The following is a 26015-nucleotide window of genomic DNA, read 5'->3' as shown; positions in this document are numbered from 1 at the left end:
CCGAGTGGATCAGCACAAACCACACAAGCTTGCTCCTTCTTGGGAAGGTCCCTTCATCGTCACCAAGGTTCTCCACAACGGGGCGTACCGTCTTTACAACGTCGAGCATAATATCGACGAGCCCCGAGCTTGGAACGCGGAACTACTCCGCCCATTTTACACTTAAGTTTTATCACTCGGATGAGTTGCAATAAAGTACTTCTGTAGTTCATGGACCTCAAAATAATAGTGTCATAGTTCCTCCATAATTTTTGTCACTTTTCATTTTGTCTAATAAAATTTCCCCTCAGTGGGTGACTTAGCCGCGAATCCGTTCCGCCTAAGTTTGTAAAAAATCCTACCGAGTGGTGAGCCAGACTCCCACTCGGAGGCTTAGCTGCGAATCCGTTTCGCCTAAGTTATAAAAATCCTACCGAGTGAAGAGCAAACCTCTCACTCGGGGGCTTAGCTGCAGCCCAGTGCTCGCCTAAGATATAAAAATCCTACCGAGTGAAGAGCAAACCTCTCACTCGGGGGCTTAGCTGCAGCCCAGTGCTCGCCTAAGATATAAAAATCCTACCGAGTGGTAAGCCAGACTTCCACTCGGAGGCTTAGCTGCAGCTCAGTGCTCACCTAAGTTATCGAAATCCTACCGAGTGAAGAGCAAACCTCTCACTCGGGGGCTTAGCTGCAGCCCAGTGCTCGCCTAAGATATAAAAATCCTACCGAGTGGTAAGCCAGACTTCCACTCGGAGGCTTAGCTACAGCTCAGTGCTCGCCTAAGTTATCAAAATCCTACCGAGTGAAGAGCAAACCTCTCACTCGGGGGCTTAGCTGCAGCCCAGTGCTCGCCTAAGATATAAAAATCCTACCGAGTGGTAAGCCGGACTTCCACTCGGAGGCTTAGCTGCAGCCCAGTGCTCGCCTAAGATATAAAAATCCTACCGAGTGGTAAGCCAGACTTCCACTCGGAGGCTTAGCTGCAGCTCAGTGCTCGCCTAAGTTATCGAAATCCTACCGAGTGAAGAGCAAACCTCTCACTCGGGGGCTTAGCTGCAGCCCAGTGCTCGCCTAAGATATAAAAATCCTACCGAGTGGAAAGCCGGACTTCCAGTCGGAGGCTTAGCTGCAGCCCAGTGCTCGCCTAAGATATAAAAATCCTACCGAGTGCTAAGCCAGACTTCCATTCGGGGGCTTAGCTGCAGCTCAGTGCTCGCCTAAGATATAAAACCCTACCGAGTGAAGAGCAAACCTCTCACTCGGGGGCTTAGCTGCAGTCCAAGTACTCGCCTAAGTTATCAAAAATCCTACCGAGTGAAGAGCAAACCTCTCACTCGGGGGATTAGCTGCAGCCCAGTGCTCGCCTAAGATATAAAAATCCTACCGAGTGGTAAGCCGGACTTCCACTCGGAGGCTTAGCTGCAGCCCAGTGCTCGCCTAAGATATAAAAATCCTACCGAGTGGTAAGCCAGACTTCCACTCGGGGGCTTAGCTGCAGCTCAGTGCTCGCCTAAGATATAAAACCCTACCGAGTGAAGAGCAAACCTCTCACTCGGAGGCTTAGCTGCAGCCCAGTGCTCGCCTAAGTTATCAGAAATCCTACCGAGTGAAAAGTAAACCTCTCACTCGGGGGCTTAGCTGTAGCCCAGCGCTCACCAAGTGGACTATGGAATAAGTCGATTGCAGTAAGTGCCCTGCTTTGAACCTGCAAAAGACATTTCGAGCCAAAAGCAATCACATTCAAACGACAAATTCAAGTTCGGATAGATACCTAAAGGGACCGAAAGTGCTCGGGCGCTAAGCCCGTTAAGGTTTATCGGTTACAACTCCACTCGGCATACCGAGGCAAATTTAAAGCGTCGAGCTTAGAAGAAGTTTTTTACCCCTCCTGGGAGGGCTGGAAGGTGCAACAAACTCATCAAGATCAATTCCGTCTGCGATCCGAGTGGCAGCCGCAAGGAAAGTTTCCATAAAGGACCTGAAGTCGTGTTTCTTGGTGTTGGCCACCCGGAGGGCCGCCAGCTTCTCTTCTCGCGCATCTTTGCAGTGGACTCGGGCCAGACACAGAGCAACATCTGCACCGCACCGAGCCGAGGACTTCTTCCACTCCTGCACTCGACCAGGGATCGTGTTCAAGCGAGCCATCAGCGACTCAAGGTCATTCTGAAGTGTCTCCCCGGGCCAGAGCGTCGAGTCGATGCGAGATGTGGCGACCTTCAGCCTTGCAAGATAGTCCACGGCAGCTGCAACACGGGACTCCAGTCGGAAAACATTCATGGCAACTTCGTCGTTCACCGGAGAATTGACGGGGTCGAGGTTTGGTTCCAGCCGGCTAGTTTCTTCTTCAAAGTTTTGACAAAATTCTGCAAGGACGATCACCGAGTCAAGGTGATGGTCGAATGGAAAAACCACGATTGGAAATAATTGCCTAGCATAGAGGTTTACCTTCAAGCATAAGAAACAGCTTCTTGGCAAGACCACTCAGGAAGGCCTCCAGATCATTTTTCTTCCCAGTCAACTTACTGACTTGGTCGGTCAGGGCAGCTTTATCAGTTTTCAGTCGACTGACCTCCTTGTTGGCGATCCCAAGAGCAGCTTTCAGATTGGTATTGTCTTGTTCAAGCTTGGTGACTGAAGCTAACTTCTCGTCAGCAAGCTTGATCTTCTCAGCTAGTTCAAGGTCTTTCTTCTGTTGGGCCTCCCTTACCTTACCTGCAAGTTGCAGCAAGATCAGATTTTGAAACAAACAAAGGGAAAAGCAGTCGTCAAGGTCTCACCAAACATACCTTCGGTCTCCTCCTTTGCCTTCGTCAGTTTCTCCTGAACCAGCTTCAAGTTCAGCTCGAGCTGAGTGTGCTTGTTTTCCAGCTCAGAGTAGCGAGCCACAAGATCACAGGAATTCTGCGAAGAACCAATCGACTAAATGTCAAATATAATTCACTTCCGAGTGAAAAAGGAAAAATCACACGTTTCTAAGACTACAGCCGAATACAAGCATTCGACCGTAGTCTCGGGGACCACACCCAGTGGGTGCACTCAGCGTGCCCCCACTAATCCTATTGAAGATGGAGTCGACCAGTCGACCTCAAAAAAAAGAAGAAGAAGAGAAATGTATTCTTTAAGACTGTAACCGACTGCAAGCAGTCGACCACAGTCTCGGGGACTACACCCAGTGGGTGCACTCAGCGTGCCCCCACCGGTTTGCGAAATCCATTCGACATAGTCGAATGACGGAAAGACTGAACTTATAAAGCCTAAGGCCGACTGCCAGCAGTCGACCTTAGCCTTGGGGACTACACCCAGTGGGTGCACTCAGCGTGCCCCCACTAATCCTATTGAAGACAGAGTCGACCAGTCGACCCGTTTTGCGATATCCAGTCGCCATAGTCGAATGACGCAAAGACTGAAATTATAAAGCCTAAGGCCGACTGCCAGCAGTCGACCTTAGCCTTGGGGACTACACCCAGCGGGTGCACTCAGCGTGCCCCCGCTAACACGGAGTCTGAATCGACACACCCAGTGGGTGACTACTATAAATTCTAGAAAGAAAAGTTTTTGATAGCATATCCTAACAGAACAGGCGGTGGTCGACTGACCTGAACATTGCTTTGAAGGGCGGAACTGGCGTCGTAAGCTGCCTGGCTCGCATCCCGGATGGTCCTTAACTGCTCCATCATGATCCCTGCCTGGCGTATCGCCTCCTTCGCGGCGCCAGCTTGGTCCTCTGGGACGTGGTGCGTCGTGAAGAGGGAGGGCTGCTGAGCACTCGTCAGTGGATCTGCGAAGGACACAGTGTGTCGAGTGGTGTTCTCTTCCTCCGCAATCAGAGTCTCAGGCGCCGTCACATCCTGGGGCACCCTGCTGGCGGACGCTTTCCTACTCCTTCTGCGCTTCAGCGGTTCCTCATCCTCATCATCATCAGGGAGAGTGATAACAACATTGGGTGGAGCTACAGAGAAGAATCAGGATTAGAGATCATGAGTCAGTCGACTAAAAACGGCGTTAAGAATATAGTACCTGGTTTTGAGGTTGCTGCGTCCTCCATCTCATGGTCATCAGCCCGGGCTGAGGTCTCAGAAGTAGCAGCACTGCAACTCCAAAGAATCAGTCGACTAACTTCAGCGTCAACCAGAGACAAAGTTCACACAAAATAAGAAGACTTAAGCAGCATGATTACCCTGATATGGTGGGGATGGACACCTTCATCTTCGGCAGGAGCTTGGTCGGCTTTGACGGAGCCGCCCTGGGCTGCTTCGGCGCCTTTTCAGTCGGCGCCGGAGAGGTGGTCCGAGGGCGCTTGGTCGACTGTGCAACGGTCGCAACCCCCTTGCCACGTTCAGTCGAAGGGTCGTGGACAAGCTTCGACCGCCTTTCTGAGCGCGGTGGTACGACCTCCTCCTCCTCTTCTTCCTCGTCTTCAGCGTCATCTTCATCACCGTCATCGTCGTCATCGTCATCATCATCCTCAGCAACGTCCGAGTCCCATTCCTCCTCCTCCTGGCTCTCGCCCCCACTCGCCTCACCCTCCTCAGTCGGAGCCTGTGCTCCATTGGGCATCGAGTACAGCTCGGTGAGGGCCTGATAGACATCAAGACAAGGATCAATCGACCAATTGGCAGAATAAACAGAAATGAATATGACAAGAACACAGTGGAGAGCAGAGCAGGCATACCTTGTTTGGATCACTGTTGTGGTCGAGTGGAGGAATCCTTCTGGCTCCGCGTGGGTTATCCTTGTTTCCGGTAACGGCGGCCATCCATCTTTCCAGAGTGACATCGTCGACTGCTTCTGGATGGACTCGAGTCTCGTCTTCAGTCCCACAGTACAACCACATGCAGTGGCTCCGGAACTGAAGGGGCTGGATACGACGCCTAAGGAAAACCTCCAGGAGATCCATGCCCGTCACTCCCTCCCGAACCAACTGTACCACGCGCTCCATCAACATCTTCACGTCAGCTTTCTCCTCCGGAATCAACTTCAGAGAGGAGGGCTTGTTCACTCGGTCCATGGTAAACTGAGGGAGTCCACTCGACTGCCCCGGCGTCGACTGATCCTGGCAGTAGAACCAGGTCGACTGCCAGCCTCTGACTGACTCGGGAAAAGTCATGGCTGGGAAGGTGCTCTTATTCCTCACCTGGATCCCCAGGCCCCCACACATTTGGACGACTCGGGTTCTTTCGTCGCCTGGGCTCGCCTTCTTCACGGTCTGAGAGCGACACGTGAATATATGCTTGAACAAGCCCCAGTGCGGTCGACAGCCCAGAAAACCCTCACACATGGACACGAACGCGGCAAGATAGGCGATAGAATTTGGGGTAAAGTGGTGGAGCTGCGCTCCAAAGAAGTTCAAGAAACCACGGAAGAAAATACTCGGCGGCAAAGAAAATCCACGATCAACATGGGTGGCCAAGAGCACGCACTCACCCTCTTCTGGCTGGGGCTGCCACTCCTTCCCCGGAAGCCTCGCAGCTCCATGGGGGATCAAGCCCTCGTTGGCCATGTCGAGGAGATCTTTCTCCGTGATGGTCGACTGGATCCAATCTCCTTGGACCCAGCCCTTCGGCAGGCGGGATCTAGACGAAGACCCGCCGCGGCTGGTGGATCTCCTCTTCGCCTTCTCCGTCGCCGACGCCTTCTTCGCGCGTTCCAGCGCCGCCGTCTTCTCCTTGGCCATGGTTGCCGGCGAGACGCGCGAGGAGAGGTTGGGCGGAGGCGAGAGCGAGCGCGTCGGGCGGAGACGAAGGGAGCAGAGAAAGAGAATGCTGAGGCACTGTACAAAAAACCCTCGCCGGGCGCATTTATAAGGTCCCTTCCGAGTGGATGACAGGTGGGCCCGGTCGATCTAATCATATCCAGGAACAGTTATGCAGGCGGGATACGTGGCGAAGAAAGCGGCGCGGGGATCGAGGCGTCTATATCCCGTCCCATCCGAACGCCGCGGTCCGCTCCGTTTCGCGCGCTTCCCCAAATTTCGCATCCCGCGGAATCCGCGAACGGCAGACCGGTCTGTCAGACGCGGGATTTCCTGCGATCCGTCGCTCGGAAATCGTCAAAGCCCGAAAGATCACTCGACGAAAGAAGAGAATGGATCGAGTCGACTGAAGACAAGTTGGTCACTATCAACGAAGAGATTCTTTGGTCCAGAACAACGCACGACCAGTGTGCAAAAGTTAATCGGAAATAACATCAACTCCTTCCTCACTCGAAGCCTCAATCCATTCGGGGGCTAATGATGGGGTCATGTACCTAGGGTAGGGTCACAGACCTGATCTAAGTACCCTGCCCAAGGACACCCTTAGAAGAGGTCACCTTCCAGTCGACCAACGAGGGACTCACTCGACTGACTTGAAGGACTCGACCACGAAGACTCACTCGACCACAAGAAGGTCAAGAGGCACTCTGCACTGCAACGGCCTGTAATTAAGTAGACTTTATGATAGTAAAGACACTTTATGTGAGGCGTTACCAGTAACGCCCCGGACTTAACTCACCTTAAACCCTCTCCTACGTGGGCTGGCTGGGGTCCTGGTGCACTCTATATAAGCCACCCCGCTCCACAGGTAGAGGGGTTCGGCATCTTGTAACTCATATACATATAATCCACTCGACCGCCTCCGGGCTCCGAGACGTAGGGCTTTTACTTCCTCCGAGAAGGGCCTGAACTCGTACATCTCTTGTGTTTACAACCTCTCCATAGCTAGGACCTTGCCTCTCCATACCTACCCCCCACTCTACTGTCAGGCTTAGAACCACGACACCCGCCCCACATCTAGTAGCTGCTAAAGGGACGTTCACAACCAAAGGAGCCCGCCTGTATCATCTTTGTGGAGATTATTTTTCCCAGCATTTCCTTTCATTTGGCCCAGCATTTCCTTTCATTTGGCGAACGAGTACTATTCACTGAGCATTTCCAAGCATGTTCCCCCAAAAGTTGAAGCATTTGGGTTCTTTGTGCTTGTTCTGAATGGAACAATCCTCGTGACACCAAGTGTTGTCAATAATCTATATGGCCCAAAAATTCAAATGTATTTCAAAGCTTCGACCGAGCCTATATATCCGCGCCACAAGAGTGCAGCAGCCTTACGCGTTGGCACACTTTTTGGCTAAGCAATTACTGCAGCCAAACAATTTTTTTTCAAAGGTACGCAAAATGCGCACCATAGCTTTATAGAAGGAGAACTGCAGCCAAACATGAAACCTGATATTGCGGAATATAAGTTAACCATACTGCAACAATTTATAGCATTTCAAAAGTACGATCTATTTAGTTAATGTTCCATACAGTATAACGGATTGTAAAGAGTAACACTCAAACTGATGTATTTTGAAACAGTACAAAATTTTGCCTATCAAACTTGATTCGACTTCTTAGAAACCTTCCAGACATCAACCAGCACTGCGATGAGCAGCAAAGGCAAAAACAAATTAATCCACCAAGGTAATGTATCAAAATCCAAGAGCAAGGTGATCCTGAGGAACTAAATAATGCGCTCTCTTCCTTTCACCCCCAGAATCTGCGGAGGAGACCCTTCTTTTCCTTCTTCATCCTGTTCTCAAGGTTCGGGAATTCGATTGCGTTATATGCCATGTCAAGAACAATTGGGTTGCAGGGAACTGATTGGAACGGTGGTGGGAACTGTGAAATGCGACATGGCGCTTTGGCGCTTTGCTCACCAAGTGCTGATTCATAGCTCCCTAGGATATCAAGGAGGTATTTAGTATCCTGCAAAATACAAACTTATTATCCCACAGCCAAGGGAACGGGCTTGGCGGAATCAGCGGGGAAAGAAGACCCTGTTGAGCTTGACTCTAGTCCGACTTTGTGAAATGACTTGAGAGGTGTAGGATAAGTGGGAGCCCTCACGGGCGCAAGTGAAATACCACTACTTTTTAAGATTGTTTCAAAAAAAAAACTTATTATCAGCATATATTCAAAAGATGACCCTAAATTGCATCATTTTGTAATAACAGTATAACACCCTAAAATGACATGGCATGCCGTTGATTTTGATTTCACACACATCAAAGGTCAATCCAGGGAACACCAGACTGTACGTAGATTAAGAGATGCATGAAAGTTCAGATAGCAGAATCCTCTAGCTAAGTAATGAAGTATCATACCAAGGTAGTGAATAAAGTGGATTCATTAACATCTCAGGTAAAGCTAAAGAATAATACTTCGTCCGATCCATATTAATTGTCCTAAATCAGCGACAATTAATATGGATCAGAGGGAGTAGAACATAAGAACGGAAGGGAAAGAAAAGATAATAAACCAAGCTGGTGAATAAAGTGGATTCATCAACTACTCATAAGAACGAATGGAGTTGTAAGAATAAAAGGAAAAAAGAATCTGCAGTTTTTTCTTCTCTTTTTTTGGTTCAATATGAATATCCCTCACTGTAGGACTTCAGTTCAAGTTTTCCCCAGACACCTGTTTCATCAATAGACTCGTGACATGTACAAAAGGGTGAAAGAACTGGGTGCCAAGGGTAGCTACCCTACCATAACATAAGACTCAAATGGTGGGACTAATGATCTAAATACCAATAGTAACAAACTAATCTCATCAAACGTTTACGTGGACAAGAGCTTGTACAAAGCATACCTTTCTTTTATCGTCGCCAAGTGATATAGTTGAGACTCCTTTAGAAAGTTTTTCAGGAGCACTCTCATCCTCCATAATACCTGTTGCATGTTCAATGCAACTATTGGATCTACAATTGAAAGATAGAGCCTCGAGATCTTGGATTAAGGTCTGTAAAGTAAGAGCATTTGAGTTAGACTCAAGTACCTGCCAGAAGACAAAAAATCAAGCATTTTTTTCCTCCAACAAGCACCCAAACGCATGTTTTTTATATTAGAAGAGCATGAAGATAGCACAAAACCTACTCAGGGGGGGGGGGGGGTGTAAACAAAATATCAAACAGCTAAGCTACTACTAACTACTAGGAACCGAAAAAAGGATTCCAGAAAAGCCAAAACTGTACAACTTGCAGCTAATACAGGCAGATTAACTAACAAAGTAAGATAAACTTAGGAGCGCCTTTGTAAGCCCCGAAACTATGTTGTTTCAAGATCAATAAACAGTATTTACCCTAGCAGACTTGTGCAGGTACCAACATAATACTCGCATTTCTGAATTCAAAAGCTGCTTTTAGCTTACAAAGGGCACCGACATAATACATGCACCAAATGATAATGATAGTGATGAGGGCACACTTAAAACAATGATAAAAAAAATGGCTGGAGTTTAGAAGCTACCACTTCTTAATGATCATATAAATGTTAGGACAGTAGCGAACCTTGTGAGGACTGTTGGCCAGTTCTTGCAGTGCAGAATCAGCAAGGGAACGTGCATAACAGAATAACGCATAGGCTTCGGCCCTTTTACTGACTGAACTATATGACTTTGCCAAATAGAAACATCTGCACAGTACTCCAAAACAAAATTTGTGAGTATAGCCGATATAAAAATGTTACATGTAAGCTTTCTAGGATAGTAGACGGAAACTTGATAAGAAGCTGGAACATTTATACAAATCAATAATTTAAAAGTAAGACAAATAAATATTTTGCTGCCTTGTGTCAAGCTCTCAATAACATTATTCAATATAGTCGTGAACAGAGAAGCTGATTATTAAAGAATTCTAGGTTTCAAAGAAAACAATGTCGAACTCACCTCTCAGCTCGGAATGCCAAATCTTTCAGCTCATACTCATGAACAAAAGCGTTCTCTTCTTCGTTTTTATCCCTTCCTGAGCTAACTAAATCAGTTAGGTCTGTTGTATTCTGCAAGTTAAATTGTTTTCGCATCAGTAGAAGTACACAACTCTAGTAAGGCATAATATGAATGGAACTTACCTGAATTAGCAGATCATATAGCCTAACAAGTTCTTCCGGCTTTGTAATTTTCTCATTCTTCTCATCCCGATGCTTTGCAAACTTACTTTTAGCAATACTAACAAGTAACTGGTTACGTTCTATGGTCCTCGATCCTAAAACTGCACTGACGGCCTTGTCAAGACCATTCAATTCGTCTCTTATATTCTCAGCATTGCCAGCAGAAGCCTGCATTTGGCAAAAGTGTTGGTAGGATGCATACACTGCCTTAAAAACATACATATATCTATATCATTATTTTCATACCAAATCATTGCGGATGCAGCTTCGAGCTTCGTGGTATGCAGAGAATAGTTTATCAAAAATAGCAAGTTTTTTGTCTGCTGGGATTGGTTCTGTGGCTGCGCCATTTAAATCCCTCTCCAGCTGCTGAGCTGAATCATATCACTAGATTAAAAAGAAATCTATCTACAAGTAGAAAGCAAAGCAGATGCAGAAATACTGTACAAAAAGACTTGTCTTGGTCAATTAAATAACATGTGGACTATCTGCTATCTCTGAGATGAACTTGCAAATCATGTCTATAATAATTAGAGAGAACATACATAACCTATATAGGAGTACCTTTTAATATGGAGACACGGGTCTTTGCACTGGTAATTGGAAATCTGCGACCAAGCCAGTTAAACTCAGTCATAGAAGCCGCCTGCTGTGACCTTGTCTCAGATAATACAGCCTGCAAGTATCAAAATACATCTATCTGAAAATAGGGGTGGAAATGCAATCTGGCACTCAGAAACTGTAAGTAGGCTATGGTGTCATATTTATGAAACAATATCAAAATAATTTCAAATGAGCAAGTCCAACGAACTCCTCAAATCGATTCGTTGTATCTCTAATCGCAGAGCCTCACCAAAAGATTCCTTCTCTATTTCTGTGCACGCTCCAACAGTCCCGCTCTCCAAATTTCATCTGCCTATATTTTATTAACTTATTCGAACTCACAAATTCTCTAAAACCTATTAATTCAACACAGTATTTGATATTTCATTGATGCATAATTTGAGTTGACCCCAATTCTCATGTGCTATCTCCATACAGCAACAGCAATTGCAAACACGCAACATTAAACGAATCGATTCCACATCAGTTGTCAATATCTCTCTCACTTATCTCTAATAAAGTGCAAGCACACAAGCACAAGCAGCAACATATGATCTCTCTGTCTCTCACAACCTCACAATAATGGAAGCATCAGCAACAGGTAGAGTGCAGCAGCACATAGTAATCTATCGACTACACAAAGCATCAAGCAAATCGCCGCCACCACAGGGCACCAAAACAAGCGCTGCCAACCACACAACATTAAACGAATCGATTCCACATCAGTTGTCAATATCTCTCTCACTTATCTCTAATAAAGTGCAAGCACACAAGCACAAGCAGCAACATATGATCTCTCGGTCTCTCACAATAATGGAAGCATCAGCAACAGGTAGAGTGCAACAGCAAATAGTAATCTATCGACTACACAAAGCATCAAGCAAATCGCCGCCGCCACAGAGCACCAAAACAAGCGCTGCCAACTCCGTCTCTCAATGGCACGGGCAAGCACTGCACCTCCCGCCCTCTTGACGCCACCGAACACCACCACCTCCCCCCCCCCCCCCCTCCCGGTGCCATACCCTCTGATTTGTCCAGAGCCAACCAGTCCCTCCAGATCAAGCGAGCAGCAAGAGAGGCACCACGGCGGCAACAGGAAAAAAGAAGGTGGTCGCGTGAGAGGGGAACGGAGCACCATCCTCAGATCATTCCTCGGCAGCGCAGGAGGGAAGAGCTGCCGCGGTCATTGCTCGATACTGGCTCTCTTCCAGGTCTGCAGAAGTGGCAACCGTAAAGGATATAGTTTGCCAAGTGATTCTTTTGCTGTGCTGTTTGCCGACGCTGTTGGAGCATCGATTTCAACCAAAAGATAGGAGGTCACTGGTCTTGCTCTAAGCAATAATCAACGCCATACGAGAACTTGTCTAGCACGATTCTGACAATTCCTTTTCTGAAATTTTGTCACAAAAACAGTTCCCGATTTCAAATATGAGTCAAAGATCTTTAATGAAGATCCTGACTTGACCAAGAAATAAAGAAAAACACAGGCCCAACAAAAAAAACAGCATACCCATCACGTGAAGTCAATAATACAAAAGTTAAACTATAATCGTTGGTTGTGTGACATCCTCATTGTACTAGTTCAAGTTTGCATATATGCAACATTAACTAACATCATAATAGCAAAGTTTAGGCGCACTGCAAGATATGCACACAATTTTCAAACTGTAAACAAATGATGTGGATTGCAGAAAAAAAAACTCAAGGTTTAAACATGCATTGATCAAGCTGACCAAACATTCATGTTACACACTGCAAAGATGAAGTGTGTGGTGAACTATTTCCCAGAAGAACCGATGGGAATCATATATCTGTCAAAATGTGCATGGTGAAAAATTAATCAAATCGTTGCAGTGGTATGTGCAATATCTGATAGTTTTGCAGTGGCATACTCACAAAAATCACCTATATTATGTCTCTGACGTGCAATTCCTGACTGGTTCTTCATAATATAGGTTGCACGTGATTTTGGGGATTGGACTTTTATCTTCACATGCGTGAGGGAGAGAGGATCAGGACGAGAGGTTAGGGATGAGCATATGTCACCAGTGGGCAGTGTTCAAAATATCAGCAGGTGAATCAGTTAACTGGCCGATTAATCCCTTCTCAGTGGGTCATTGAGTAGCCGACTAACTCATTTACCGGCCAATTAACTGATTTATCGGCTGATTTGCCTATTAATACCCTACTCGCCAGCCGACCGAGTAGTTACCAGTTAATGATTCCCTGAACATTGCCAGTGGGGAAAAGAACTAGGGGCCACAAGTGAAAATTACCAGGATATCAGGGGTGTTTCTACTTTCAACATATTCTGGCTTCAATTGGTTATCCTGGTGGATCCATACATCTACGTGGCGACAGTAAACGTACCACATAAGCAAGTCAGACCCGGTCTGGGCTGCTTAGGACCGCGATGAAGAACTTATAACTTTTGGGGCCCAAGTCTGCACTTCTAATGTTTTAGGACTACCATGACACCCCTCGAACAGTTTTAGGACCTCTTATGCATTCCACTATATTCTTTAGTTGTATGAAAAGAAAATACCTCAATCTTAGCTTTAAAAAGGTCATAAGCAGGCCCCTCCTTTTCCATATCTAGGAGATCATGTTCTTGCAGAGCAGATCCACCAAGTTTGCGTGAACAGAATCCAATCATAGGCTCCACTTCCTCAATGCGCTGACGGCATAAAAGTTGATTTTCTATGCTGCCATACTTCCCAAGCTCCTCGTATACAGTCCTGTGAAAAATAATAAATGTCAATCACAAAGTTTTAAAATACTCATAAGGGGACCAAGTATCATGATATATCCGAACAGCAAGGCACAACAATATGGATGATCCCCACAAGGAATAATACCACACTGCATAGAGCCAAAACATCAATGGATCGAGTATCATTTCCACAAACCTGGTATTCTTGAAATTCAACATTGCTGCCTCTATGTTCTTCTCTTGCTCAAAAAGCAAAGTTCCTTTCATATATGAAGCATATGCCTACAAAAGATATTATTTTAGATGGTTTAAAAACTACTTTTCTCATAGGACAACTATATCAGGTCAATATAGTGAGGTTTCTATTTTGTACTTAAAAAAGGATTGTCAACTGAGCACTAAATCAAACAAAAGATAAGAAACACACCTCAGCTTCCAAAGATGTCCTGGAATCTCCTTTTATAGAACATAACTGTGAAAAAAGTGCCGCCCATTTGACTGCCTTCCTAAATCGACCCAGCATGTAGATGCGCTGCGGTGCATTTGGACCAGCAGTTTTCTTCTCCATAGCATGACTCCATGCTCTCTCAGCCATATAAAATACCACATGTAGAAACCTACACTCATGTGTTAAAATTGCTTCAGGAGTAACCAAGCCTAACAGCTCGCTAAATTGCAAAAGCATTTGCTTAAGTTCCCCGATAGTTGTTGCATACCGATTACATGCACATGCACTACAAAAGTGTTCAACAACAATAACAAGAATTTTGCTAGGGTAAGGCATTAACAATACTGATAAATTACTAATGAATATCACAGGCATGTAGTACACAACTACCAAATGGTGGCTGAAATCTTTGTAACTAATAGTAATCATATGTTCAACGGTACAAAGGAAATCAAATTGTTGGTTTTAAATGTTGACAATGGTAGTTAACATACCAAATCCAAACAGATCCATCTAAATTGTCAAAGGGGCAGCCCCAGTGCATGTAGCTCCCGCTTGCGCAGGGTCTGGGGAAGGGTCCGACCACTTTGGGTCTATTGTACGCAGCCTTTCCCTACATTTCTGCAAGAGGCTGTTTCCAGGACTTGAACCCGTGACCTCATGGTCACAAGGCAGCAGCTTTACCACTGCGCCAAGGCTCCCCTTCTAAATTGTCAAAATTACCAAAATACTAGACGAAGTGAAGTGTGAACAAAGGCAGAAGGCATATGGTAGATTATCAGGAGAAAAATCACCACACCTCACATCAGTCACTGTTGACTCTGTTATATTCCTCCGGGTATATTTACCACGGCCATGCAAAAACTTCAGAGACTTGTATAGCCTTCTCAGACGCGCAGTACAGTATCTCCTGCAAATAATCCTAAATCCTTCAGACAGTATGCATCCACAAATGACAGCAGCACCATACTAATAAATTATAAGCAAAAGCAAGATACTTGGGGCAAACAAGACATAGAACATCTGAGAGGACAGAACTTCCCCCTCATGTACCAGCAACAGAGAAAACGGAGCAAGCATACTGTGCAAAGCAAAGGTGTAAAGAGATAACTTTCTTTTATACCAGATTAAATGTACGAATTCCATTAGGCTACAGAGCAAGTTCGAAGCAGGGTTTCCATGGGAAATTTTGGATATAGGGGGACTGGATGAAAGCATTCCATCACAAGTCACACATGTGAGAGCACGGTAGGAAGAAAAGATGCCTCCCGATCAATATACGCGCGTGAATCCCGCGAGGCGAGAATCACGGCGGCATGCCACAGCTGAGAAGACGAGCAGGCAGCAGATCTGGGTGGGCGTCAAGTGGGGTGGGATCGGTAATCGGGACGCTCACCTGTACCGTGTGTAGTCGCCGTGGCGAAGGCCGTGCTGCATCTGCGCCTCCCTCATGAGTTCCAGCACTGCGCGGAGGAAGGGGGGCGGATCAGGAGACGCGAGGGGGGGAGATCGGGTCTGCGCAGAGGGTAAGGAGAGGGGGCAAGCTCACCATTGATGGAGAACCTGACGGGATTCTTCTCCTCGACCGCGGCTGCGGAGTCAACATCCATATCCGACGATGGCGGCGGCGGCTGGTTGGCGAGCTTCGACATGGCGGCGGGTATGCCTCCGCCCGGCGAGCGAACCTGTCAGATGGTCGCGACGAGACGAAGCGGAGTTCGCGTGGCCTCTGGATGCGTAAATATTGATAACTTTGCTCATTTTTGTGACAAATTCGGAAGAAAAAAAACTTGTTTTTGAAGCTACGAAAATAACTGAAAGTCTAATTTTAGCCGATGTTTAAAAAAAATTTGACTAAATTATAATACTCCTAGAAAAATATGTCAACATCCACCAACATTTTGAAAATATCTTAGGCGTACGTCGCCACGTGAAATTGAATCTGATCGGACGCCGTGTGATGGCGCACGAGACAGCTGCCCGATCTACCGCCGAGTATTTCGCGATGAAAGGATCGATATAATTGACTAGAGGGAGGTGAATAGGAGTATCTTTTTTGTATTTTTATCAAATTATGTTTAACAATAAATAAATTGTCTAGATATGCAACTAGGTAAACAACCTATGATGGTTACAACAACAACACGAGCAAGCAAGAAAGCAAGAGATACAATGTTAGTAATGCTTGCACAAAGTAAAGATAAGAGGTAACCACAAGTGGAGCCGATGAAGACGAGGTTGTGTTATTGAACTTCCTTCCCTTTAAGGAGAAATATGTCTCTGTTGGAGCGGTGTGGAAACACAATGCTCCTCAAAAAATCACTAGGGTCACTGTATTCTTCTCACGACGTCGCACAATGCAAGATGTCGTGATTCCACCCGTGGTGCCCTTGAAGGCGGCAACCGGACCTTTACAAACAAGGTTGAGACAATCTTCACAACCGAGTTGGAGGCTCCCAACACCACCACGAAGCTTCACCACAATGGAATGTGGCTCCGACGTGACCTCAACCGTCTAGGGTGCTCAAACACCCAAGAGTAACAATATCCGCAAGGGATTAATGGGGGGATCAAATTTCTCTTGATAGAAGAGTAGATCTAGGTCTTCTCAACCAATCCCTAAAAAATCAATAAGTTTAAATGGTTAGGGAGAGAGATCAGGGAAGAATGAGATTTTGAGCAACAATGGAGCTTGGGGGAAGAAGAGGTAAGACAACTAGAAGAAGAAGACTCACTTACATGGTGGGGAAAAGAATCCAACCGTTATGCCCCTTCAGCATGTGCACAAGCGGTAGTACTGCTCGGACGAGCGGTATTTTCGCTGGCACGGAAGTTTCAATAGCTGCACTCAACTGAACAGATCAGGGAGGCGGTACTTCCGCTTAGTGTTGTGCAAACACACAAAGCAACGGTAATAAAGGAGGGCAGCGCGGTAGTGCTGCACATAGCAGTACTACCGCTGGCTATTATCGGCGCTCTCGCTTGTGCGTGGCACTCCTTGCTTGCGGAGCGGCATATCGGAATAAGTCTACTTCCACTCGAAGGACGGTGCAGTCCAAAAGACAAAAAAAAATAAGCGGTGCTCCTAGAGATAGCGGAGCAGCGATAGTTTCGCCGGGGCGATACTACCACTCCGCGGGAGCGGTACTTCCGCTTAATAATTAGAAGCTCAGTAGATCTGCGGGAGTGGAGTGGTAGTTCAGAGCCGTAGTACCGTTGGAGCGGTACTACCGCGCTGAACTACCGCCCTACTACCACTCATTTACAGAGCCCTAAGAATAGGCGGGAGTCCTAGTAGCACTAAACAGTGGTAGTACCACTGGAGCGGTACTACTGTGCTGCTGAGCGGTACTACGGCTTATGTGCCTCAAGAAGGACCATGTACAAGGGCGGACAAGCTCCGAAACCGGGAAAGAAAGGGGGTGCAAAGAGACTGTGTACGTGTTGATTCCACCCAAACCTTTCCGAAGCGGACCTCCTCTTAATAGTACGGTGATCCTACGACTCAAATCCACCGAAAATGAAACCCAAGAAAAACATCGTCTTCGCAATAGCTCCGAGGGGCAAGAATCATCTTGTGCCATGTGGTTCTCTGAAATGCTCAATGCACACGATTAGTCTGCAAATACATTGTCATCAATCACCAAAACCACTAATGGAGAAATATTCCCTAACATGCGGCCTTTGCACAAGCACCATGTTGTGCTCACTTTCTTGGCAACAACAACCATATTATGCTAACTCTCTTTGAAGTAGAACCCTTATTGCAATGGTCGAATCCTTTCGCACTAATCACAACATGCTTCGTCTCATCTACCGTCGAATCAGCCTCAACCTATGGAACAAGACCCATGGCGCTCACTTGCTTTGCTATAGACCATTTGTTATAATGATTGAACCATTTAATACTAATCGTAAACTGATTCGTCGGGCCTACCGTCGAGTCGGCATTTGCAACAAGCATCATGTTGCACTCGCTTACTTTGTAACTGGTGCCAAATTGCAAAGGCTGGAGATGGTTGCATGAGATACATCACTAGTGTAGGATGCTGCTAACGAGACACTACTATCAGAGACCCTTTGACGAAACTGTGTGCGATTCATTAATCACAAATGGTGGTGTAAAAAACCCGTCAAAAAAGATGCAAAACGTTTGCGATGGCTGATGCATCAAACACGGTTCAGATTTTAGTTCCGTGTGTGATGTAGGGAATACGGTCCAGTGCAATTAGCTGTTTGCGATGAGGAGCAACAAAAGAAACGGAGAGCCAGATGAAGGTGTGTGCGATAAACAGCATACGGTTCATTAGGATGAACTATTTGTGGTTAGGCAACACAAAAGAAACGGTCAGCCGGATCAAGATGTGTGTGATATACGGCATGCGGTTCACTCGGATGAACTGTTTATGTTGAGATAAGAGAACATAAACGGTTCAATATAACAACAGGTCTATAATCAGAAATGTGTGCGAAGACTGATAATAACAGAGACGATTACTGCTAATAAGACGTGTGTGTTGTGCGATGGGATTGCATACAGAACAACAACAATATATATAGGATAAATGTTTCCTACAAGGAGTGGTAGTTACCAACAGTTGCGTTTTGTATGTTGTATATAGTATATCTACGAAATCGAGAGTATGCACGCGTAGTATGTAGTATATAACAATGATTAGGTAGTATATATACTAATTTTTAGGTAGTATGTATCATGTTTTGAGTATGCTCTTTTTTACGTACAAATATGTACTTATTTCACAATATAACAAAAACTATGGGCTCATATGTAATTTTTTCATGTAACTTGCTTTGAAATATCTTAGATATAGTATATAAACATATTTAAAATAGTATATATAGTACCACATGGTAGTATATGAGATACGTGGGGTAACTACCACCGGGTGGTAGGATGAATTTTCCATATATATATATATATATATATATATATATATATATATATATATATATACTATTCATCCTACTACTGGGTGTAGCTACACCCATTTCTTATATACTACCATATGAAATACCATATATATGTATACTATTCATCACCCAGGTTACATTAGGTAATTCTTATATATTACTGGGTTGCAGAATAAGTTATTCTTAGGTAATCTTACGATCGCTTCATAAATAAATTACGTTTGAAATACAAATATTACATTCATATTGATTCACTACGTAAAATTTGGTATAAGAAAAATAAAAAATAGGTTATAAGACCAGAAATATCGCATTTTATGTATGTTTTTACGTTCATAACTTTATGTAACATCAAATATTTTTTATGATGAGTATATATTTCTTACGTTCTCTTTTTACGTATGAAATAAGACAAAATTTATGAAACCTAAAAATATGGTGCATTAACGTCAAAATAGAGGGGGTGAAGAATAATTATTCCTCACCCAGGGTGACAAATAGCACGAATAACGGCGAGTATATATATATTCACACACACACACACACACACTCTTACAAGGACATGATTGCATAACCAAATTAAACATCCACTTACATAGGTGGCTACTACAACCATGGCATTTGCACACACCAATATTACATGCATAATTACATAGGTGGCTACTACACACATGTCATTTTCACGCACCAAAGTAAACTATATATTACATGCATGGTTAACTAGCATAAACGATCATCTGATCATCATCTACTGCTTGTGACGCTTGCTCTGCTCGTGGCTCGATCCGGGCTCGTCGATTTGGGTAACGAGACACTTCCTCATGTCAATGATCCGCCTGTGCATCTCGTAGCATGTGTACACGCTCTTGGCCGCGAACCCGAGGTGAGGTTCATCCAGTCGCCGCATCAAGGCCCTGTGCCAGGATACGGGACTTGTTCTCTGGGCATCCTGCTTCATCTTTTCGTAGTAGGGGTCGATGATGGCCGATGCGAGTTCAACTAGGGAGTCCTTCTTCGTGCTGCCCCAGACCCTGTAGTGCTCACGGATTTCGACAAGGTTCTTGCAAGCCAAGCCCGTACCCCTGAGTGCTTTTACATCGTCGGTGGTTTCCACCGTAGCGAACTTGTAGTCGGTGTTGTTGACAAACCTAGCAAAACTACTGCAAGGCTTTGTGGCCATGCAGTAGTGGTAGATGAGGACATGATGGCGCACACACAACTGGGTGACGACAAACTTCTGATCTTTGCCCGGAACACCGCCAGTGTACTGGAGGTCGATGCCGACCACCTTGTACTTGTCTTCAGCAAGCAACTGCTCAACGGTGTTGATGTAGTCATGCACCACGGCCGGGTCGATGGTGTACACCACCGAGAGATTGGTCTCCCTCGCGTGGGTCTTCACTTTATGCTCGTCGAACTCTATTGGAGCGCCGCTAGGCATCCCCTCTCTATGTGTCGTCGTGGGTGTGTTTATTGTGTTGTGGGACGCGACCGAAAGGTTGAAGATACTAAGGTTATAATGGTTGCGGGAATTAAAGGGGAAGCCGGACGGCCTGGAATATCGATCGGCACGCCCTGATGGCAATTGTAATTCGCAACGCGTAACTCCATCGTGCCGCACGTAACTGCATCGCGTGGCAACGCGCGCGGTGCAACCGCATGCATATGGGGCCCCGACGTGATCGTGCGCAGGCCCAACCGCTGGCAGAGCGCGCGCGGAGGGACACGAGCAGAGCGCTCCGCGGTCGCCTCAACCGAGCAGTTGAACACGCAAGTTGAACACGCAAGAAAAAGTTGTCCACAACCCGAGCACGCCGACGGACGCGAGCAGAGCGCGTCGCGACGCCTAATGGCGAGCACAACACGCTGCGGCGCCTAACGGCGAGCAGAGCTTGCCGAGGGATGCGAGCAAAGGACGGCACAGTGATATGTGGCAAATAAGACGAAGTGTGCGAGCGATGTCAGAGACATCAAGCACGAATCAGATTAGAGTTACGTGTGCGATATGTGGCATACAGTTGATCCATCCTAACTGTTTATGATGGAATAAGCCGTGTGTGTTGTGGGCAAACACTTGCTGGTATATAACCTCAAATTTAACCAACAAAATGCTAATGCATGTTACAAAAAATTTATAACTGGAAACTATGTTCAAACTATGTTCAAATACGAATCCAACGATATAATCTTTGACGACATGCATACGTATTTTATTAATTAAATCTACTTATAAACTAGGACGGGGTATAGTAGGTAAATAAATCACAAACGTTTTTTTATTAAACGTATGTGTACGTGTTCTTTCATCCTCCTCTCGCACGTCTTTTCCTGCTGCTGGCCTATTGTAGACGGTTCGAGCGCAAGTTTGAGCAGTCGCGCGGGGGCGTACTTTTGGCAAAATGTTGGTGAGCCCGTTACCGCGCAACCGCGCAGGTTCCCACGCAAGCTTCCCGCCCGACTTGGTGAAATCCCCCAAAATCCCAATGCTTACCAGCCTCCTATATAAACCCTCACGACCGGAGAGTTCTGCGTCGCGTTTTCCCCTCCCTCCATGTAGCTTATCTCATCTGCTTCTCCCACAATCGCTAATGGCACCGGTCCATCGTCATCGCTTAGCCACTCTGCCGTCATCTGAGCACAACTCCAGCTGTGAGGCTACACCGTGGCGGCGGGGCAGTCCTCGGTGTAGTGTAGTGCGTGTGGCGTTCTTGTTGGGTGTGCGCACAAGACCCACCACACGCTCGGCCCCCGGTGCTTGTCGGCAGCTGTTACCAGCCGCTGTTGTTGCCACAGCTCCGTCAAAAGCCAGGGCCATCGCCCGCTCCACCGCCGCGGCCCGAAGGCGGGAGGTGGCCATCTTGGCTGCCACCCCACTGTCGGCCATCGTGGCCATCACCTGCTCCGCCATCGCGGCCCGAAGGCGGGAGGTGGTGGTCGTGGCCGCCACCCCATCGTCAGCCGCCGTGGCCGCCAGCCCATTGTCAACCGTCGGGATCATCACCCGCTCCATCACCGCCGCCCGAATGAGGGAGGCGGAGGTGGAGGCCCGCACTTGAGGCAGCGACCTTGCACGCTACATCGAGTTCCTGCGGGAGGAGGAGCGCCTCGTCGAGCATGCAAAGAGCCTTACCACCGTCGTGGCCGTGACACATGCCGACGCAGAGGCAAGGAATCAGGAGATATACGAGCAGTCTGACTGCTTTGAGAGGGGTCGTCTAGAGCGACAGAGGGTGTTCGAGGTGAGCGTCGTTGAAGGTGCAGCAGCGGCAAGCACCGTATTGCAGTTGTCCAGCTCGTCAGTAGGCTCCTCCTCCTCTTCCTCTTACTGAGCACGCTCAGCAGAGGAGAGGCTGACAGAAATAGTACAAAGCCCCTCCTCCTCTGTAGTAGTATTTAGTGGCTATTTTGTTCAGTTCATCTGACTATACATGTGGTGAAACTGTACAACGTACTTAAAATTAGCTAGTATATATAGTTGAACTAGCTATTTCAGTACGTGGTTGGCAACCATTGGGGAAAAGTTTGGTTGGTTCAGCTGTCGAGTTGAACTGTTTGTATAAATTAAGCACGACTGCTTAATTTATGAATGAAATCTATGTTTTATTATTGAATTTTAGTTGCAAAAATTAGATAGTGCTAGTGATTTTTAGCTGCATATTTTGACAAATCACAGTATTACAAGGATTGACAAATGGCAATTTAGTAGATCAACAAATGTCAATCTTTCCAGTTTGACAAATGGCAATATACCCAATATGACATATGCAAATCTTACCAAATTGTCTGTACGTGGTTGCACACGGGTCATCCGAAAAAACCGTTTGCGTTGAAGGGAGGTAGAAATCCCGCTTGCCAAATTTTCTCTTGGCTTAGCGCCGAAGTCTCACTTTTCATACCTTATTCAATCTGAACCGTAGGGATGCACAAATCCAGCACAGCGAATTTTCCCTTGGCTTACTGCGGAAGACCATAGCTCTCACTTTGCATACAGGTGTTCTATCTAAAACGTTTGTGATGAAGAGCTGCACAAATCCTGCTCGACACATCTTCCATTGGCTTACTGGGGAGAGGTTGTCGGTGTACATATGGGTGTTTTATCTAAAACTTTTGCGATGCTAGAGTGGCAGCTAATTGTTTCAAAATGCCTTTGTTGACTGTTATTCGAGTGCGCCTTCTCTCAAAATGGACACGAAAATTACCACATCATGTCGGGTGCCATTCCATGATAGCATGCCAAGTTTCATGAATTTCAGACGAGTTTTGGATTTACTAGAATTTAAAAACAAAGTATCTCAATGTTTTGCCGGCAATCAATAGTGTCCTGGTGTTTGAATTCATTCTCATTTCTTTCATGAGACCTCAACATGCACCCAAGAACACAGATTTGATTTTTCAACCAATTTATATGCACTGGAGCATGTGTTTGTAGTTTAAATTTGAATTATGCACATATAATGCCTAGAAAATCCCGTTAATGTATAAAAATGTCCAAACGAACCCCGAAAAATTCCAAAATTTAACACAACACTCTTGTTGTTCTATGTTGACACTAGAATTTTTTTGAAAGCAATAACATGCAATGGGTAATCGTTTCGTCCCCAAAGGTGGCACGTACCCTACCGAAATCATCAGACTTGTTGTGAGAAGCTCTGGTTTGTGAGAAGCTTATACCCAAACCTGCCCCAAATGGGACAAAAAATTTATCACGGCATGTCGGGTGCCATTTCATGATAGCATGCCAGGTTTCATGGATTTCAGATGAGTTTTGGATTTACTATAATTTAAAAACCAGGTATCTCAAGGTTTGCGGCCGAGTGATGGTGGCAGGGTGTTTGACATTCATTCCCATTTCTTACATGGGACCTAAGCATGCAACCAAGGACACAAATTTGAATCTTCAACCAATTTATATGCATTAGAGCATGTGCATGTAGTTCAAACTTGAATTATGCTCATAAATGAATTGAAAACTCAATTAATGCATAAGAATGTCCTAACGAACCCCAAAAAATTCCAAAATTTAACACAACACTCATGTTGCTCTATGTTGACACTAGAGAAAAAATTGAAATCAATAAGAGGCAACGGCTATCGTTTCGTCTAGAAAGGTGAACGTTCCCTACTGAAACCACCAGGCTTGTTGTGAGAAGCTCTGGCTTGCGAGAAGGTTATACCGAAACCTGGGCCAAATGGGACAAAAAAATTACGATGACATGTTGATGTCGCTCCATGATAGCATGCTATGTTCCATGAATTTCAGATGAGTTTTGGATTTACTAGAATTTAAAAACCAGGTATCTCAATGTTTGTGGCCGAGTGACGGTGGCGGGGTGTTTGACATTCATTCCCATTTCTTGCATGGGACCTAAGCATGCAACCGAGGACACAAATTTGAATTTTCAACCAATTTATATGCATTAGAGCATGTGCATGTAGTTCAAATTTGAATTATGCACATAAATGCATTGAAAACTCAATTAATGCATAAGAATGTCCTAACGAACCCCGAAAAAATCCAAAATTTAACACAACACTCATGTTGTTCTATGTTGACACTAGAGAAAAAATTGAAATCAAGAAGAAGGCAACGACTATCATTTCGTCCAGAAAGGTGAAACATTCCGTACTGAAATCACCAGGCTTGTAGTGAGAAGCTCTGGTTTGTGAGAAGCTTATACCCAAACCTGCCCCAAATGGGACAAAAAATTTACGACGTCATGTTGATGCCGCTCCATGATAGCATGCCATGTTTCATGAATTTCAAATGTATTTTGGATTTACTATAGTTTAAAAATTAGGTATCTCAATGTTTGTGCCCGAGTGACGGTGGCAGGGTCTTTGACATTTATTCCCATTTCTTGCATGGGACCTAGGCATGCAACCAAGGAGACAGATTTCAAATTTTAACCAACTTATATGCATTAAAGCATGTGCATGTAGTTCAAATTTGAATTATGCACATAAATGCATTGAAAACTCAATTAATGCATAAAAATGTCCAAACGAACCCCGAAAAATTCCAAAAGTTAACACAACACTGCTGTTGTTCTATGTTGACACTAGAGCAAAAATTTAAATCAAGAAGAGGCAACGGATATCATTTCTCCCAGAAAGGTGAAACGTTCCCTGCCGTAACCCTGAGGCTTGTTGCGAGAAGCTCTGGTTTGTGAGAAGCTTATACCCCAGCCTGCCCCAAATGGGACAATATTTTTACCACTGCATGTTACTGTCGTTCCATGATAGCATGTCAAGTTTCATGAATTTCAGACGAGTTTTCAATTTACTAGAATTTTAAAACCATGTATCTCAATGTGAGCGGCCGAGCGATGGTGGCAAAGGTGTTTGACATTCATTCTCATTTCTTGCATGGGACCTAAGGTTGCAACCAAGGACACACATTTGATTTTTCGACCCATTTATATGCACTGGAGCATGTGCATGTAGTTCAAATTTGAATTATGCACATGAATGCATAGAAAACTCAGTTAATGTATAAAAATGTCCACGCGAACCCCGAAAAATCCCAAAAAATTGCACAACACTCCTGTTGTTCTATGTTGACACGAGATTTTTTTGAAAGTAAGAAGAGGCAACAAATATCGTTTCGTACCCCAAGGTGGCATGTTCCCTACCAAAACTGTCGCGGAATAGTCACTGCAGATGTCCTAGCGTAAGGACTTAGTCGTGGAGCCATCACAACTAGGTTAGCTTAACGGGGTTAAACGAGACAAAGGAAACAAGAGTTTATACTGGTTCGGCCCCTTGTGGTGAAGGTAAAGGCCTAATCCAGTTTGAGGTGGTATTGCTTATGTCTCGATTTCCAGGGAGCGATTACACTTGATCTAGCTTTCGATCTGTTGTTTCTTGCCCTGAACCGCCACCGGGTCGTCCCTTTATATACACAGGCTGATGCCCAGCGTCTCTCGGAGTCTTGACCGGGTTATAGACAACGTGTCCAGCTCGGTGACTAACTATACATGCCTTACAATACAAGTCTTACACATATGGCGGTTTACTCCTATGGGCCTTAAGTCGCTCCTGGGCCTTGGACCCTCACCTGTGAACCGCCATCTTCGATATCTCCATGGGCTTATTATCATGAATCGCCATAGGTATAACCCGGTCCCACCTGGGCGGGTCATACCTAATAGTTACATCCCCAGCATTAGGCTCCAGGTTGATTTGAACTTGTTCATGTCAATCTTCAACACTTAGGAAAAATCTTCCCTTCTTCATTTGTGCGAGAACTCATAACCCGCCATGACGTCATCTCCTGGACTTGTGATAACCCGCCATGATGTCACCTGTCATTACTTTACACAATATCCAATATATCTCAACGGATCTTTATCTTTAATAGTTGTCCCGAGAATCGATGCGACCGAACCACTGGATAATCATTTTTTGGTCTCCTCATTTTTCGCGCCCACTTATTAT

General features: G+C 45.6%; 1 protein-coding gene across 1 annotated transcript; it reads right to left on the bottom strand.

Annotated features, from left to right (window-relative positions):
• Nucleotides 1–7193: 7193 nt before the first annotated feature.
• LOC123111158 (signal recognition particle subunit SRP68) lies at nucleotides 7194–15397 on the bottom strand. Its single transcript, XM_044531850.1, has 13 exons — nucleotides 15196–15397; nucleotides 15043–15109; nucleotides 14446–14556; nucleotides 13626–13815; nucleotides 13395–13480; nucleotides 13031–13223; nucleotides 10447–10558; nucleotides 10129–10256; nucleotides 9844–10050; nucleotides 9662–9771; nucleotides 9285–9408; nucleotides 8588–8737; nucleotides 7194–7702 (listed from the first exon to the last, which is right to left on the bottom strand). The coding sequence occupies exons 1-13, from the start codon at nucleotides 15296–15298 to the stop codon at nucleotides 7481–7483; spliced, it is 1803 nt and encodes a 600-aa protein (XP_044387785.1). The 5' UTR covers nucleotides 15299–15397; the 3' UTR covers nucleotides 7194–7480.
• Nucleotides 15398–26015: the final 10618 nt, after the last annotated feature.

The sequence above is a fragment of the Triticum aestivum genome, chromosome 5B (genome assembly GCF_018294505.1).
Source record: "Triticum aestivum cultivar Chinese Spring chromosome 5B, IWGSC CS RefSeq v2.1, whole genome shotgun sequence".
Classification (NCBI taxonomy): domain Eukaryota; kingdom Viridiplantae; phylum Streptophyta; class Magnoliopsida; order Poales; family Poaceae; genus Triticum; species Triticum aestivum.
Note: the sequence above shows the minus strand (reverse complement) of the source record. Positions and strands in the feature narration are given on the sequence as shown.

Bases quoted from the DNA above. Each gene is read 5' to 3' on its own strand.
- LOC123111158 (XM_044531850.1), bottom strand. From the start codon at position 15,298: ATGTCGAAGCTCGCCAACCAGCCGCCGCCGCCATCGTCGGATATGGAT. The intron at 10,051-10,128 runs GTATGAAAATAA...TGCCAAATGCAG, and splicing joins GCTGCATCCGCAATGATTTG to GCTTCTGCTGGCAATGCTGA. The intron at 8,738-9,284 runs GTTCGCTACTGT...CTTACTTTACAG, and splicing joins TGGCCAACAGTCCTCACAAG to ACCTTAATCCAAGATCTCGA.